This window comes from Artemia franciscana, chromosome 13 (assembly GCF_032884065.1).
Source record: "Artemia franciscana chromosome 13, ASM3288406v1, whole genome shotgun sequence".
NCBI lineage: Eukaryota > Metazoa > Arthropoda > Branchiopoda > Anostraca > Artemiidae > Artemia > Artemia franciscana.
Window position 1 is genome coordinate 36318849 of NC_088875.1, and position 18164 is coordinate 36337012.

General features: G+C 35.7%; 1 protein-coding gene across 1 annotated transcript in view; it reads right to left on the bottom strand.

Annotated features, from left to right (window-relative positions):
* Positions 1-18164, bottom strand: part of LOC136034877 (ankyrin repeat domain-containing protein 13C-like) — a gene marked incomplete in the record, with an annotated part of 34397 nt that overhangs the window by 12183 nt on the left and 4050 nt on the right. Inside the window, 1 exon segment of the mRNA XM_065716362.1 lies at positions 2416-2562. Coding sequence (XP_065572434.1) covers positions 2416-2562 — 147 coding nt within the window.

The following is an 18164-nucleotide window of genomic DNA, read 5'->3' on the forward strand; positions in this document are numbered from 1 at the left end:
TTTTTATCATGTCATTTTGATTATACTGTAAAAAAAAGAAAAACAAATTATCTGGTATTTATTATGGATCGCTTCTATCTACAACTCAGTTTGGACATTTACTTATCTACAGATGCATGGTTACAAGATGAAAATTTTTCTATAGGAATATACAACTATCGTCCGGGTTAGTATTATAGAATAAGAAACTATAAAGATGTTCTAGATGTCATGTGAAAAAGCTGCCATCTATTATTGTCTTCGTTTATTTAGACGTTATTAACACACTTTTTGTGTCGCATTGTAACTAAAGTTAATGATTGCAGAGAATACACAAAAAGTAGAGCAACAAAAGCCAAATGTGGTTTTCACTTAACTTCAGAATGCAGGTGGAGAAAGTAAAGGGGCCAAAATAAGAAGTACGGCGCAGAATAATTTGTATAAGAGGGATAGGGCGGTGCCTCTTTCTGACAAACTGAAATCGGCCACAAAAGAAAAAAAGAGAAGTCTTGCTCCCACAACAGAATAACAGAGTTAAAAAACAAACTAAAACGAGAAGGAATCACGACGAATAGTTAGGGTCAGTTTAAAGAACAGAAATAAATAAAAAATAAGAGGGACTACTGACCCTTCCAACCACCATAGGCTAGAAAGTCACCTTCTGGAAGACTAAGATTCTATGTGTAGGTAAAAATGTAGTTATATCAAACCGACTAATTAAGAAACAGAGTTGTTGGGTGGAGAGGAGAGGGGTTATTTAAAGACCCTTTTCATGCACACAATTATGTAATATAATCAGGTAAATCCAATCCAAAATCAAGTAGATCCTATCCAAAAGATGAACACAGGCTACCTGCTTAAGGCTAAGGTGCAATGCAGCAAAGTGGCTGAGCCACACTGATTTATACAATCTGGGATTTGACACATTTTTGATTAATCGTCCAAGATTAATTCGTGACTTATATAGTAGCTTGCCAGGTAAGTTACCACAAAACTGTAGACCTTCCAAAAAAAATGGTAGGTTGTTCACCTTCACAATGTAGGTGCTAGCATGGTTGAATTCAATATAATTTACAGTTTAACTAATAATTCCTAAACATTTTATGACAGGTATCTTGCAAATAAATTGTTTGAGGAAGATCTTAGGGGTAAGTGACCAGGTACTAGATACTGCCCTTTATGTACAAAATGACTCAAGCCCATTCAGTTTGTTTATAATGAAAAATGTGATTTGATGAATAGATTAAACTATTTTATTTTCAAATATATTTATAACATATAGTAATATACAAGAAGAAGATACAACCACTGTCAATTGCAATAGCTCAGAAGTGGCAGTGTGATCATACAACTAGACATACATCATTTTATCACTTAGTTTTAAAATTTTATTCACAGATGCATGGACTAAGATTCCAGAATAATTATGCATAATATAAACCTTAATACTAGCTCAAATATCCAATAGTAATAGGAATGTGCTCTTAATACTCCTAAATACTCGCATTTATTCAAAATATTCATAAAGCTCAAATACCCAGAGGACAGAATTAAGTAGGAGACTTCTCATTAGGTTGGGATGATACTATGAAAAGTATTCAATGGTCTTATGGAGCTTTGTGTAATATGGTCAGAGCTGAAATTATGAACAGGGTGAGGTGGAGGAGGAATTTTTACGAGTTGGTCCCCCTTTGACAATAGAATACAAAGACAAATTAGTCAAATAAAAAGTAAATACATTTGAAAGGTCTGTACAAATGACAAATCCCCCTAACAGGAAAGTTTCAGTAATTTTGCCCAAAAACACCAAAGCATCAGTTAAAGAGAACCTGTCGATGTCCTCCATAAATGTAAAAACTGTTGCCCCTCTGCAGATACGAGTCGACTCAATGCAACTGTACATAGAAGGATAGGGGCACCCGTTCCAGTGTGTGCACTTAGGATTAAAAACAATGATATAATATTTCCACCTACAAGGGGATAGAGGAATGAAGTCGGAAACATGTCGAAACGAGCAAGAGGATATTAGACTAGTAACGTATTAAAAATATACTACAGCATAAGACTCTTATCATATTCCCATGAAATTTAGGATATGCAAAGCCCCAATTATATTTAAGTCATGCTGGGGGGGGGTGTATTGGCTTTGATCTAAGGGGATATCTGAAAATCTTTTCTGAGGAGAGAAGAAGGGGTCGAAGTCACAAAAACGTGCCTTTCCTTGATCAAAATCTCAAAAATTTATGGGTTATTTTGAACCATTCAAATGGTGATAAGTCCTCTCCCTATGGGTAGGCATTCCGTTATATATAAGCCAACAAAAACAATGCAGCAGTGATAGAATAAACACACTAATTCAGTTGTAAATACAAATATTTTGTGCTTCTAAAAACAAACCTGAAGAATATAGAGATAAAGTGTGATGCTAAATCTTACTGATAGTTCTGTCTCCATAGCTAAGAGCCTCACAAAGCACAGTCCATCCCTCGTCATTTTTAATTTTAACTCGTGCCCCATGAGCAAGAAGTAGCTGAATGCACTCTTTTCTTCCCAGCATCACAGCCAAATGAAGTGCTGTATTACCTAAAAACAAAAAAGGGTTTTATGACGTCCTATTTCTTAAAATAAAGACTTAAACAGATTTTTTATACAGCTTACTTCAAATAACAACTCAATACAAAACACTTTTTAGTCGAAAGTGATCAATTTGAAAGAGGAACAGATTTTGGGCAGTATTTTCTAGTGATGTGTTTTTCCTAATAATAAAAGCTAAATGAAACTTTTCTTTAATTATTCATGAATAAACTTTAGATCAGGCAAATCTAAACGGTTGAGAGCAAAGAAATTAGAAGAGTGGAAAGTGGCACAGAAAAACAGAAAAAGATCACAATATCTAGCGTTTGGCCTCTCTTTGAATTTTTTCAGTGTAATAATAAGGCAAAGCTAGAGTAATTGACAAAATTAGTGTAGTAATAAGTGTCTGATCTCAGATTCAAAAATTCACAATGATTCACAATAGATGGTGTCAACGATTTTTTCCATTGACAGCAGCACCAATTTCTACTCTTATAGGTTGCCTATACTCTTTGGTCCAGAAGTACAAGCTTGAAATTTGAAAGCTATCTCTATTTTATATATATAGTTATATATTCTAGAAGAGTTCCAAACCACATTTACGTGATTTTTATGTTTGTCTCAAGAAAGTGGATATTTTCACTCAAAATGTAAAACAATACTAAAAGTAATTGTTTTAAATTAATTTTGCGGAAGGCTCACTTTTAGCAATATTTGCACAATGAAAGACATATTAATTTAGACATTTCTTTTTTTGATGCTATACATGTGTTCAAAGGGTAACTAGCAAATGGGACAGCCAAGCAACTTTCTTTTTATTTTACTAGGGATAATTTAAATAATGACACACTTCAGAATGAATCCCAACATCTATTTTTACATTGTGTCCATATGAAAAAATAAAATCAAGTACCTTTCTCTAAGCAAGAAAATCACAGTTTTGGAAAAACATGATCATATATTTGCTTGCTACTCGAAGGTTAACTAGCATATATGACAGCCAGTCACTTTTTCATGTTATTTTAATAGGGCTAAATTAAAAAATGACACACTTTAAAATGAAGCCATACACCTATTTTTTACGTTTGAATGCATATGAAACTGAAAATCAAGTACCTTTCTCTAAGTAAAAAAATCACAATTTCGGAAAATCACAATCACACATTTGCTAGTCATTCGAAGGGCAACTACCTAACTCGAAGGGTTACTAGCAGATATTACAGTCAGTCACTTTTTCCTTTTATTTTACTAGCACTAATTTAAAATGCTGACACATTTTAAAATGAAGCCCCTTATTATATTTTAACATTTGTATGCACACACACACACACACACACACACACACACACAATAAAAAACAAAGCACCTTTCTTTAAGTAAGAAAATCACAATTTTGGCTAAGCCATGTCCACAAAATTCACCTGGACTTGAAGAAAAATACCCTCTTAATCTGTCTTCTATCTGAGTGACTATTGATATACTAGTGAAGTCCTTGCGCTCCTATTACTCCGACCAGACAAAAATACAAATCTTTTAAAAAATACAATCGAGTTGTAATTTAGGAAAAACCATGAAGTTTTGGCATATCTATGCATTTGTACCACACATACTTGTAGTGACAGGGAGGCCTATTTATTTTATGCAATTTATTGATGGCTGGGATTCTTTAATTCTGTAATAATGAATCCAAGATTTGGTTGTTGAATAACTGAAGTTAGTTCAAGCCTTTTTGTTTCTTTACTTGACACTCTCCTTTTGATAGCTATATTTAGGTCAATCAATTAATAATCAAAAGTACTATAAGCTATCAGAATAGCGGTTCGGTGGAATTGTGGTCCTTTTCCTACAGTTTATTGAGAATCTAATAATATGAAGAAATCATGGACAAAATTCAGTAATCAAATGTAAGGTACTAACTCTGAAGGTATTAACTCAAGCTCTAAGGTACTAACTAGTAAAATAGAACCAGAAAAATGTGTGTGATTGCTTAAATGGCTAGGTGAAATCTACAGTACCAAGTTTCAGGCCAGGGCAAAATCAAGATGAATTTTCAAGAGTTCTGTTAATACTTCAGTCCTATAAGGAAATTCAGTTAAGAAAAATTTTCAAATGAAAGCAAAGAGCAATATTAAAACAGGTAACAAACAGATATTATTCCTTAAATAATATCTGTCCACCTCCTTGACTCCCTACTCTTCACATTAATGTTTATAGTATTTTACTGAATACATATATGAGTGCAACAAGGATAGTTCATAGGTAATTGCAAGTGTTTTAATTAGCAATTGACTTTTAAAATATTCGAACTGAAAATTTTATAGCTTAAAGCAAATACCCACAAAATGTTTTAAAAAGTACAAAATATCAGAATAAATCTGTAAAATTATTATCTGAATTTGATGATCTTGAAGAAGTCCCTGCTTGTGAAAATTTTAAAGAGAATAATTAAATGAATGTAAAAAAAATGTGATTTCCAGGATAAGTTTTCTTACATAAATATTTTAATTAGTTGATATACACTGCTTTTTAAAATCTTTTTCCTTATAACAGAGACAGTATGATAATAATACTAGCAATGTGGATAATTCAACTCATGTTAGGAGCGCCACTAGGGCATACTGTCTAATTCACCACCATAGTCTTCATATTTGGAATATACTGCCAAATTATGTGAACAATTAAAGATACTCCTAGTCTTCCTGCTTTCAAGTCGCAAACAAAAATATTTCTTTTTTTACATCAGTAGATTTCAATTGTTGAACCATTAATGTTTTCTATTGGAAAACATTTCTTGGTCTTAATCTCAGGAGCAGTTTTGATAAAAAAAAAAAAAAAAGCCCACTCTAGGTTATCAATGCATTGAAATTGTTGTTCCGGTTTCTTTTTTCTATTGTGTTTGGGTAGTTTTGTATGATTGATTGTCAGTAACCACACCAGCCCTTTCATGGTGATTCCTTTCTTAGGAGAAAAAATTTGCAGGTAGTTTTTTTTTTATCAATATCAACATCCCTATTTACCTATCTAAGCCATTCCACTCTTGATGAACCGTGAAGAATATTTTTTAGCTTATTCCCAAGGATACTTGGAGTCCAACCAAGTAAGTAAGGAGCGACCCGGTTTAATAGTAACCAAAACCCTAAAAATGGAATTTTGATACCAATAGCTACACCAAAGGAATCACATTTTAATGCTGATTTTAAATATATAAGTTTCATCAAGCTTAGTCTTATTCATCAAAAGTTACGGGCCTGAGAAATTTTGCCTTGTTTTAGAAAATAGGGGGAAATGCCCCCTAAAAGTCATTGAATCTTAACGAAAACAACACCATCACATTCAGCATATAAGAGAATCCTATTGTAGAAGTTTCAAGCTCCTATCTAAAAAAAAGTGGAATTTTGTATTTTTTGCCAGAAGACAAATCACGGATGCGTGTTTATTTGTTTTTTGTTTTTTTTCTTTTTCCCAGGGGTGATCGTATCGACCCAGTGGTCCTAGAATTTAGCGAGAAGGCTCATTCTAACGGAAATGAAAATTTCTAGTCCCCTTTTTAAGTGACCAAAAGAATTGGAGGGCACCTAGGCCCCCTCCCACGCTAATTATTTTCCCAAAGTCAACAGATCAAAATTCTGAGATAGTCATTTTATTCAGCGTAGTCGAAAAACCTTATAACTATACATTTGGGGACGACTTACTCCCCCACAGTCCCTCTGGGAGGGGCTACAAGTTACAAACTTTGACCACTGCTTACATATAGTAATGGGTATTAGGAAGTATACAGACGTTTTCAGGGGGATTTTTTTGGTTGGGAGGAGGGGTTGAGAAGAGGGGGATATGTTGGGGGAACTTTCCATCAAGGAATTTGTCATGGGGGAAGAAAATTTCCATGAAGGGAGGGTTTTCTAGCATTATTAAAAAAAATGAAAAAATAAATATGAAAAAGTTTTTTCAACTGGAAGTAAGGAGCAGCATTAAAACGAAAAGAAATTATTACGCATATGAGGGGCTCACCTCCTTCTAATACCTCGCTCTTTACGCTAAAGTATTTTTAGTAATTTCAACTATTTATTCTAGGGCTTTTGTGACTCAGGGGTCATTCTTAATGAATTGGGACAAAATTTAAGCTTTAGTGTAAAGAGCGAGGTGCTGACGAGGGGGTGCACCCCCTCATATATGTAATAAAAACATGATAATACAAAAGTTGGTTACGTAAGGTAATTCATAAGTTAGGTATATCTTTTACTAATAAAAACATTCTTAAAAAATTAAAAGTTCTAGTTGCCTTCTTAAGTAACCCAAAAATTCGGAAGGCAACTAGGCTTCCTCCCCTACTCCTTTTTTTCTCAAAATCATTCGATCAAAACTATGAGAAAGCCATTTAGCCAAAAAAATAAATATACAAATTTCATTTTAATTATTCCTCTGCGGAGAGCCAAATGAAAACATGCATTGATTCTAAAACGTTCAGAAATTAAATATAAAAAAAAAGTTTTTTTTAACTGAAAGTAAGGAGCGACATTAAAACTTAAAACGAACAGAAATTACTTCGTATATGAAAGGAGATGTTTCCTCATCAACGCCCCGCTCTTTACACTAAAGTTTTTTGCTGTTTTAAAAAGAAGAGTTGAGAGAAAGAGTCAAACTTTAGCGTAAAGAGGGGGGCGTTGAGGAGGGAACAGCCCCTTTTATATATGGAGTAATTTCTGTTCGTTTTAAGTTTTAATCTCGCTCCTTACTTTCAGTTTAAAAAACTTGTTTTTTCATTTAATACCATCATTAAGCCAACTTTAAGACAGATTCACAGGATGCCTTAATTAAAAAAAAAACTTCAATTGCGGTTGAAAATCTGCCAATATTGTACTGTAGCCTAGCTCTTGGCAAGATAGTCCTCATCATCTGAGCTGGATTTAGAAGTCCTGTTAGAGCACTTCTCTTCTGAACTAGCTACAATAATAACAAAATTGTTGCTTTAGTTTAATGGTACAACTTTAATTAATATTCTTTTATAGGTGTCTTCAATTAAATCAAAGCTCCATTGGTTTTTGCCTAAATTCTATAGAATTGTCTTTTTTTCTTCTTTTTTTTTTTTAACAAAGACCAGTTTTAACCAAGTAACCCAAGAGCATTGCTTTTAAAGCAATGTTAAAACGAGTTACACAGGATTTTTTTTTTGTTATTGTGGTTAGTCAAGGGGGGGGGGGCTCCAGCAAGAATATCCTGGATTCTAAGGCAAATTGACTTTTTGTTGAAAACTAAAACTTTTTTTCCTATAATCTTCCAAAGTTTGTAAGAAGGGAGGGATTGGAAGTATGAGGCTGAAAGCATCTTTTATATATGATTATGTGAGTTATAGATTTATTTCTGAAAGTTTAATGTACATATTACCAAATTCATCAACGTACATCAAAAGTCATTATACTGGAGAGTAGCCCCCGAAGCCACGTCGAAAACCATGGCGCACCACCGAAGATATTTAAGTGCGCCACCGCAAAAGCTTTGAGACACTGGTACGCCGCCAATATGGTCAGTGGCGGCGCGTCGCCTAATATTTCTAGCGCCAAATTATTTTCTGAGACTACAACGAGGAAAATATGAGGCAAAATCGACTATTCAATGGCACTTACGAAAATTTTTGATTCCCCTCAAAAGATTTTGAATTTACTCGTCTACAATGGACTTTAGATGTTTATCTTTCACTTGTTTCTGTCTTCTTTACTATAATTTAATATTCCAAATTAAAATGAGCTTCAACTAGCCCTGATGTTCCTCGAATATCTTCTTTATAAATGTTATTCTTTTGATTGAACAAATATATTTAAAAATCTTCCCCAAACTTCTAAGATCACAAGCATTCAACCTGCCGGCTCATACTATCAGAGGTAACGCTATAGCATCGCTTGTAGTAGAGGCCACTAGGCTCCAAAGTTTTATTTTATTTTTTCCAGATACACTCCATATGGAAGGGGTGGTCGTGCAAACTTCGGAGGGGGCTCATTCGATTGGAAATCGGGAGTTCTAGAGCACTTTTTAATAGTCGAAATTAATCAGAAGGCAACTAGCCCCTCCCCCTGCCCCTTTTCCTCAAGTGCATCCGATAAAGATTCTGAGATAGCCATTTTGTTAAAAAATAGTTCAAAGATCATATAACAAAAACTCCTGGGTCGACACAACCCCCCAAAGCCGAGAAATGTGTTTTAAGTTATGCCCCAGGGGCACATAAGGTTTTTATGTAAGGGGTGGTCGTATAAACTTCAACGGTGGATTGAAAATTGAAAGTTCTAGTTACCTTTTTAAGAGTCAAAACTGAAAGGATGGTGTCTATCCTCCCCACGACACCCTCTTTTTCCCAAATGTAGCCAATCAGAATTTTGAGATAACCAGTTTGTTTGAAATAGTTAAACAATCAGGTAACAAAAACTTCGGGGTCAACAAACCCTCCCCCCGAGCTCAGTGTAAGGGTTGTAACTTATGTCCCGGTGGCACATCAGATTTTTATAAAAGAGGTGATCGTATAAACTTCAGAGGGGACTCAAATGGTAAGAAATTGAAAGTTCTAATTCCCTTTTTGAGAGTCAAAAGTGAACCGATGGCAACTACCCACCCACCCGACCTTATCTTCCCCAAACGAATCTGATGAGATTTTTTATATAGCATTTTAGTTCAAAATAGACCAAAGATTATATAACAAAAACTTTAGAGATAACAAAGCCCTCCAGAAACTAGGGGAAGTGTAGTAACTTATGCCCCAGGGGCATATAAGGTTTTAATGCATGGATTGTTGTATAAACTTCAAAGAGGGTTCATTCGATTGTAAATCAGAATTTCTAGTCCCCTTTTCAAGAGTCAAAAGTGTTCCGATGGCAACTAGCCTCGCCCCACCAACCCTAAGGCCATAAGGCTCCAATATTTTTTGTTGTTTCCCAGAGGGCCTTCATATGGAAGGGATGGTCGTACAAACATTGGAAGGGGCTCATTCAATTGAAAATTGGAAGTTATAGTGCCTTTTTGAGAGTTAAAAGTGACAAGAGGGCAACTAACCCCCTATGCCCTTTCTTACCCAAATGCAACCGATAATTTTTTTTTAATAATTCAAATATCAGATAACAAAACACCGGGGTCAACAACGACCCTCAAGGGCCCAGAGGAAAGAGTTTTAAGTTACGCCACTGATTCTTAAAGTTCTAATGTTGTTCTCTACTTTCACACAATTTTTTTTATTTAATTTCCATTCATTTTCGCTATCATATTCATTTGGTCCACCCTTAGCTTTTATGCCAAAGTTTAACTTTTGCATTTACGGAACTTCAAACCTGAAACACTCCTATCCTGCATCCTCATTGCACTGACATCTTCTGGCAGCCTCTTTTTCTTTGATGCGTGATCGTGAACCATGAGGAAATTTAAAGTTGCGGTTGTTTTTGGGTAGCTGATTATCAGAAAGCACCTGAGATTGCAGCCATTTTTAGACTTTCCGGAACTTTCCCTCAAAGAAAGGAAATACACCGACTTTCCCAGCTTTCCAAAAACTTGTATTCCATAGCCAATAGCGGATAACCATCCTTCCATTTGTGTGGATCGAGTAATCTATAGTTTAGAGGTAAATTTGGCACCATATGGTAATGTGACCTCTAAAACTGGTACGATACTCATATAACTTTTCAGAAATCCCAAGCGAATTAGTTACCTCATAATTTTCCGCTGAAGTCGGGTCAAAATTAGCAAGCTAGACTTGAAATCTTTTGTGCGCGAGGACAGGGGTTCGAATCCAGGTGTCACTGGTTATCAAACAGTTCGTGGTAACAAACTGTAGTAAGGAGCGACCCGGCTCAACAGTAAACGAAACTCTAAAAAACGGAATTTCAATGCTAAAAGATATATCAAAAGAATCAGATTTTTATGCTGATTTTAAATATATAAGTTTCATCAAATTTAGTCTTTGTCATCAGAAGTTACGAGCCTGAGAAAATTTGCCTTATTTTGGAAAATAGGTGGTAACACCCCCTAAAAGTCATAGGATCTTAACGAAAATCGCACCATCGGATTCAGCGTATCAAAGAACCCTATAGAAAAAATTTCAAGGTCCAATCTACAAAAATGTGGAATTTCGTATTTTTTGCCAGAAGACAAATCACGGGTGCGTGTTTATTTGTTTTTTTGTTGTTTTTTTTTGTTTTTTTCCAGGGGTCATCGTATCGACCAAGTGGTCCTAGAATGTCGCAAGAGGGCTCATTCTAACGGAAATGAAAAGTTCTAGTGCCCTTTTTAAGTGACCAAAAAAATTGGAGGGCACCTAGCCCCCCTCCCACGCTCATTTTTTTACAAAAGTCAACGGATCAAAATTTTGAGATAGCCATTTTGTTCCGCATAGTCTAAAACCATAATAACTATGTCTTTGGGGATGAAGTACCCCCCACAGTCCCTGGGAGAGGGGCTGCAAGTTACAAACTTTGGCCAATGTTTACATACAGTAATGGTTACTGGGAAGTGTACCGACGTTATCAGGGGGATTTTTTTTGGTTTGGGTGTGGGGTTCAGGGGAGGGGGCTATATGGGAGGATCTTTTCTTGGAGGAATATTTCATGGGGGAAGAGAAATTCAATCAAAAGGGCGCAGGACTTTCTAGCATTACTATAAAAAAACAAACAATGAAAATATAAATATGAAAAAGTTTTTTCAATTGAAAGTAACGAGAAGCATCAAAACTTAAAACGAACAGAGATTATTACGCATATGAGGGGTTCTAAAAATACTTTAGCATAAAGAGCGAGGTATTTAGGAGGAGATAAATACTTCACTCTTTATGCTAAAAATTTTTTAAGTAATTTCAACTATTTATTCTACGGCCTTTCTGATTCAGGGGTCATTCTTAAAGAATTGGGACAAAACAAGATTTAGTGTGAAGAGCGAGGTATTAACGAGGGGACCCACCCCCTCATATATATAATCAAAAATATAAGAATATAAAAGTTTGTTACGTAAGTTAATTCTTAAGTTGCGTATTTTTTTACTAATAAAAACGTTCGTTAAAAATTAAAAGATCTAGTTGCCTTTTTAAGTAACCGAAAAATTGGAGGACAACTAGGCCTCCTTCCCCACCCCTTATTTCTCAAAATCGTCTGATCAAAACTAAGAGAAAGCCATTTAGCCAAATAAAGAATTAATATGCAAATTTCATTTTAATAATTTATGTACGGAGAGCCAAAATCAGACATGCATTAATTCAAAAACTTTCAGAAATTAAATAAAAAAAACAAGTTTTTTGAAATGAAAGTAAGGAGCGACATTAAAACTTAAAACGAACAGAAATTACTCCTTATATGAAAGGGGTTTTTCCTCCTCGACGCCCCGCTCCTTGCGCTAAAGTTTGATTCTTTCTCGCAACTCTACTTTTTAAAACAATAAAAAACTTTAGCGTAAAGAGCGGGGCGTCGAGGAGGAAAAACCCCTTTCATATAAGGAGTAATTTCTGTTCGTTTTAAGTTTTAATGTCGCTCCTTACTTTCATTTCAAAAAACTTGTTTTTTTTATTTAATTTAGTTTGGAGCGGGGTCAGTGGTGTGATTCCGTATGCTAAGCCAAAGTCAAACCGGCTCTAAATGGAAACCGGGAGAAATCTGTAGAAGGTAAGAGGAAGGGTATGCAAAAGCAAAGGATGGCTGGCCCCCGACCTTCATTGCACTTCCTGGGTAAAGAGCCATGAAAAGGAGGTCAGCACTGCCAGTAATAACTATAAAGTCCAGGGCTGTATTATTTACCTTTAGTTTTCCTTGTGATGCCATTGAAGGAAAAACAACAGCAAAGTGGACATAGCATTATTTTTCCTGAGTATTTTAATGAAGGGAAGAGGCATCAGGAAATTGCAAAAAAGGTATAAGGTAGTCAAAGAAGTGGAATGTAGGTTGCAAGACTTCAAAATCCAGACAGGGAGTAGGATAAATACATCAGAATCCCTTGAAATTTCTTGCACCAGATATTGTTCAAATAAATTTGTTTTAATTTAACTTTTAGAATTTAAACTCGATTAAATTCTAAATTCCCAATTTTGTCAGATTAATTTCATTTTCAGGCAGTTTGAGGTTTCAATGGCAATAACTTGGATAAAAAAAAATACGTTTGAGAGAAGATAAAATCGATTTCTTGTCCTTATTTTGCCTAATGTTTGGTCGTGGTAACGAAGCTGAAAAGGAATTGTGGACCCCAAGAACTCTTGCTTAGAACGAACTATAAAAAGAACTGCTACCACTTTAGCTTTAGAAACTTAAAAAAACTATTAAAAAAATTCTAAAAATCAAACAAACGCTGATCAGTTGATGATGTACCGCCGGTCAGTTTTCGGCGACGCGCTGCTGATAATTTTTTTGGCGCATCAGTCACCAAGCATAATTGCGTCTGTTGCAGCCAAATTTTATTTCGGTATAGCTTCGGGGACTACTGGAGGGAAAGGGTGGATGTACATATTTGAAAACAACTTTCTGGGTCCTAATTTGAAAAGTCCTCAAGTAGCCTGCAGAGAATAAACGGCCAATTTATATGGCTCTCAGTAGTCTTTCACAGCCCATAGCTTACATGAGTTTTCTAGAAAATTGATATTGTATACTAATAAAACTTAAAGATATCATGACTAATTAAAAATAATTGGGAACCATATAATTTTATCTTCTGCACGTTACTTTAGGACCATTCTGCTCCCAACCCTGTCTTGCTGGATCGATTCTGTATTTTCAGTAAAGCGCTAGTTTTTCAGAATCCTGGAAGAAATAAAGAATACTTGAAAAAAATCATAAACTTTTGCATACAGGCATTAACAAAGCACTTGTTCTTTTGAGAAAATTATTCACACAGCTGATTGGGGTAGCTGATCCACAGACAGCACCTGGAATCACAGTCTTTACTTCAGTCTCAGGTTGTTATGTCTATATTTTTAGAGGAAGATTCGCTAGAAAAATATTGTTCCTAGCAAATCCGCCATATGATACAGTGCTGGAATTCACTGAGCCATGGTAAAAAACAAAACAGATTTACTTAAAAGCCACCTAATAGTATAACGCAAATATGAACTTGAATTTCAATAGGAAGAGAAGTTTATAATAATTGGGAAGTAAAATTTCATTTAAAGTCAATTAAATTTAGAGGTTAATGAAGTCATGTGTACTCCATCCCTATGGCTTTTCCATGAGCCTTTGCAGGCTGTACTTTTCCTTTGGTTTCTTTATCCAGGTTGTTCTCTATATTTCCTCACTAGCAGCCATTTTTTTCCTGTCCTACCACTCCTCTCTGCCCCTACAAAACATTTTAAGCTTCCCTGCCTAAAGAAGCATATAAATACCCATTATGTTTGAAAAAAGTGCTACCAGAAGCCCTAAAGCATTACAGGTATATATGTTTTAGGCTCTTTTGAAAGTTTTACATATATGATCTTAATATCAGTAAAAATTTAAATCATCGTACACACACAGTAGCCATTGTTACTTACCCGTTGCCAACACACTCTCAAGAATGCATCCACCCCACATTGACAAAGAATCCTCACTGGATATTGAATTTCATGTCCACTCTGTTGTGAAAAGTATTCCTGTCAGTGACAAAAAGACGGGAATCATCTGTGAAGAAAATCAGAGAGACCCGGCTTTGATAGAACTTACATCGGTCATACAAAAAGGGTGGCCGATTCACAGACATCAATATTCCCCTGCTATAAAACCTTACTGGAACATGAGAGATGAGTTGTCCAGCATCAATGGCATCAAGCAGAGTCATCATCCCTGAAGCATTGCAGAAGGAGATACTGCAACAGTTGCATCTATCACACCTAGGGATACAAAAAAACAAGCAAAGAGCATGAAGTGCAGTTTCCTGGCCAAAAATGAGCTCAGCTATTGAGGATTTGATCTGGAACTGCAAAACTTGTAGAAAGCTCTCAGGAGATAATCAGAAGGAACCACTGATACAACACCAATACCAAAGTATCCTTGGGAATATTTCGGTCTTGATTTCTGCAAGGTCAAAGGTAGAGACTACCTGATAGCAAGTGACTACTATAGCCTTTCATAGAAATTGATCAAGTCAATCCTGTGACATCTGAAAAAACAATAAAGAAGCTCAAGGCTCGTTCCACCAGATACGGCATCCCAGAGAAAATACAGTCAAACAATGGACCACAATTTACATCAGATGAATTCCAGATCTTCTTCAAGAAATGGGATATCCAACATGTGACTTCAAGCCCGAATTTTCCTCAATCCAATGACCATGCAGAGAAAGCTGTGGATATAGCAGGCAGAATCATGTAGGAAACTATCAAGTCCAACACAGACCTGTACCTTGGTCTGTTAGAATATCGGAATATGCTGATATATGGAATCACATTCCCTGCACAGCTCCTTATGAGTAGACGTTGAAGATCCGTCCTCCTCTGGACGCGGCAGAAATTGCAACCAAAGACAGTTCAGAAAACAAAGTTCTCTACAGCCAGAAATCAATGCCAAGAAGCACGGAAACAGAATTATGACAAGGGTTCTAAGGACCTAACAAAGTTGAAAGACAACCAGCCCATCTCGGTAAAGTTATCAAAGGAAGATGCAAGATGGACAAAAGGCATAGTGATGTCTTGCGTTGCCCCAAGATCCCATCTTATTCATGCTGAAAATGGTAGATTCTATCAGAGGAATCAGGTTCATTTGAAAACCTAATCTACATCTATAGATTATCCCCAACAGCCCCTAGTAACCACAGGTGATGTGGAGCTGCCACCAGAAATTCAGCCTGCTTCGCCCCACATTTCTTATCCTGGAGTTCCTGTTCTGAAGACTCAAGAGAACAATGGTACTAAGCAAATTTTCCAAGATAGCTCATACAGAACCCAAATAGCTCCAACACCCCCTTCCCAAATCGACAGTAATAATGGAAGCAGAGAAGGTCTTTCACAACCCCATACAACAAGAACTGGCAGAGTGGTTAAACCAAGGAAGGTAATGGACGTTTAAATTAAGTGTGGAAGTGTATATATTTCAAAGTTAAATGAAGAAGCATTTTTTTTTTGTTAAGCTATGGCATAAGTGTGCCACTCATGTCATCACGTTCAAAAGAAGGGAGATGATATATTCTCATGTCTATGACTAAGTTGCTTTGCATATGTTGTGCTTATTGCATTGCTTATATGCTTTTGTTGTAGGTCGGTTGATTTAAATAAAGAATCATCTTGAAATCAACACACCAAGGACATCAAAATAAAAACATTTTTGCCACCTATCTGCATTGTAGTTTATTCATACCTGAAAACCAGGTCTAACTGCCCCTTCCCCATATTCCCCTGGATGATTTTGGATATTCTTTAGAAGGGAAACTGAAAGTTCTACTCACCTGTTTTAATTCAGAGGCAAAGCTATGCTATTGCCCATAGTAGAGAGAAATAAGGGATCAATGTATAATTATTTACCAATTTTATCCAAGAGGCACAATCAAAATTTTGAGATTGCCATTTTGTTAAAAATGGTCCAAAGATGAAATAGCAATGCCTCCAGGTTAGACAACCCTCCCTCCCCCCTTCCAGCTCCAAGGGCAAGGACTGTAAGCTATGAAAGTTGACTATTGTTAAAATATATGATTTTATGGAAAGGGTGATTGTATAAGCTTTGGAGGGGACTCATTCAATTGGAAGCTCCTGTGCCATTTTTAAGATTCAAAAGTGATTGAAGGGCGCCCACCCCCTCCCGTACCCTTTTCACTGTTTTTTCACAGTAAGCAGATGCATCAAAGGGTGCATTTGAATGCCAAAACATCCTAACTCTCATTGAACCTTCAGGTTAAAACAGAATTAGTTCTAAAGAAGGGGGGAGGTAGAAATTGATATTTAATCCCATTTGATTTCTGGAAATATTGTCAACATTGTAATTATGAAAGTAAAGAGTAACATTAAACCCACAATTAGCAGAACATATTCCATATAGGAGTTAGTGTGGCCCCTGCACATCCCAAACATCCACCCTTGTGGTTGTAGAAACTTTTGAGGAGTCTCATTTAATTGAAAATTTAGAGTTTTGGTCCTTTTTTCAGTTGAAAGTGATTGGGGATCAACCAGCCCCTGTCCTAAAACTGTTTTTGATATCTGGTCCTTTGTTACCCCTTATGACATCTGGTCAACATTTTGAGTTATCTATGTATATTGTACTTTCTCTGTGGCTGCTCAATTCTGAATGTGGGGGAATTTTCTAGGGGGGGGGGGTGAATGCCAGCTCCCCTGAAAACCATTTGGTTGTTACAAAATATTGTAAAATATGTCAGAATTTCTGTGCAAAAAGATCAGTTTCCAAACCAAACCATGAAAGCAGAAACTGATTTGGTAACATTTTTTGTGCTTAAAAATTCAACTATATTGGAGAAACCAGCAAACAATCAATTAAAGATATGTCTCAATTTTTCTATTATACAGTATTCCCTGTTAATCCTATATTGGTTACTCTTATGAGATCTTACAATTTCTCATAATATATCAAGCCAAACAGGCTGATATTTCAACATAAGTCTTTTTTACACTTGAATTTGTCATGTCTCTATTTGTTATCTTGGTTTCTGAAGCAAAACAATGAATTTAATATTTGTACTTTATGTGATAGAAGTTAAGCAATAAAAGTAATACTTTTGGAATAAATGTTTGGAAGGGGCAAATACAGCAAAATAGGATAACTGGTCTTTCCAAAATATTCTCTTGTAGGTATGTCAACAACTGATAATATGAAGCACTGAATAACTTTAATAATAGACAAATTAATGTATAGACTTAGCTTAGACTTTTAGCTATTACATGAGATATAAACTTCTTTCCAATTCTTATGTGTTAACAAGATGTTAGGGTCAGTATATATTTTCACATAATTCTACTTAGGCAATCACTGATCTTTATCTAGTTAAATGTCAATCAATGGTTGTGTTTTCCTTCTGCTATAGAAAGATTGATAAATATGGCTTAATTATTGGTATGGCTTAAAATTTTACTCAAATAAAAGGAATTATATTTCCAGAACTAAAACCAGAGAAAAAAAAATTGAAAATTAAGGTATATTATTGTTTTGTCAAAATTCTAATAGTTAGCCTATAGACCTTTTAAGTAGGCAAATTTCTAAGACATAGTAATCAGAAGATGGTTAAGATAGTGGCTTGGCAATACCTTTCCAGAGTATATTTTTGTCCCTGCATTCATTACCAGGGGTCTTGTTTCAGGGAAGGGGTCAGCTGCCCCTCTACCCAATAATTGGGAAAAAATTTTATATAGCCTATGCCCATTGACTGTCCAGATGAAGACCCCTCTTCCCCTCCCCCAATAGACATGCTGGAGTTGTGCCCCTGTTTATTTCTGAAAGTTGTATTTTCCTAAGCGAACCACTTTCCAAGATAGCAAAATGTAGCTTGTCTAGCACCTCAAGACTTGAAAAATTCACCCCCAAAAATGGTAATTTTTTGGCTTTCTCATTGAATCTGCTAGCTAAAAGATGAATATACAATCAATACAGCTTTTGATGCTGATACTGAATAGACCAACTGCTACCTAAATTTACACTGGTCCTCCCTAACCAGGTCAGAAGGCTTAGGCTAAAGCCCTAGGCTTGTCAGTACACAGC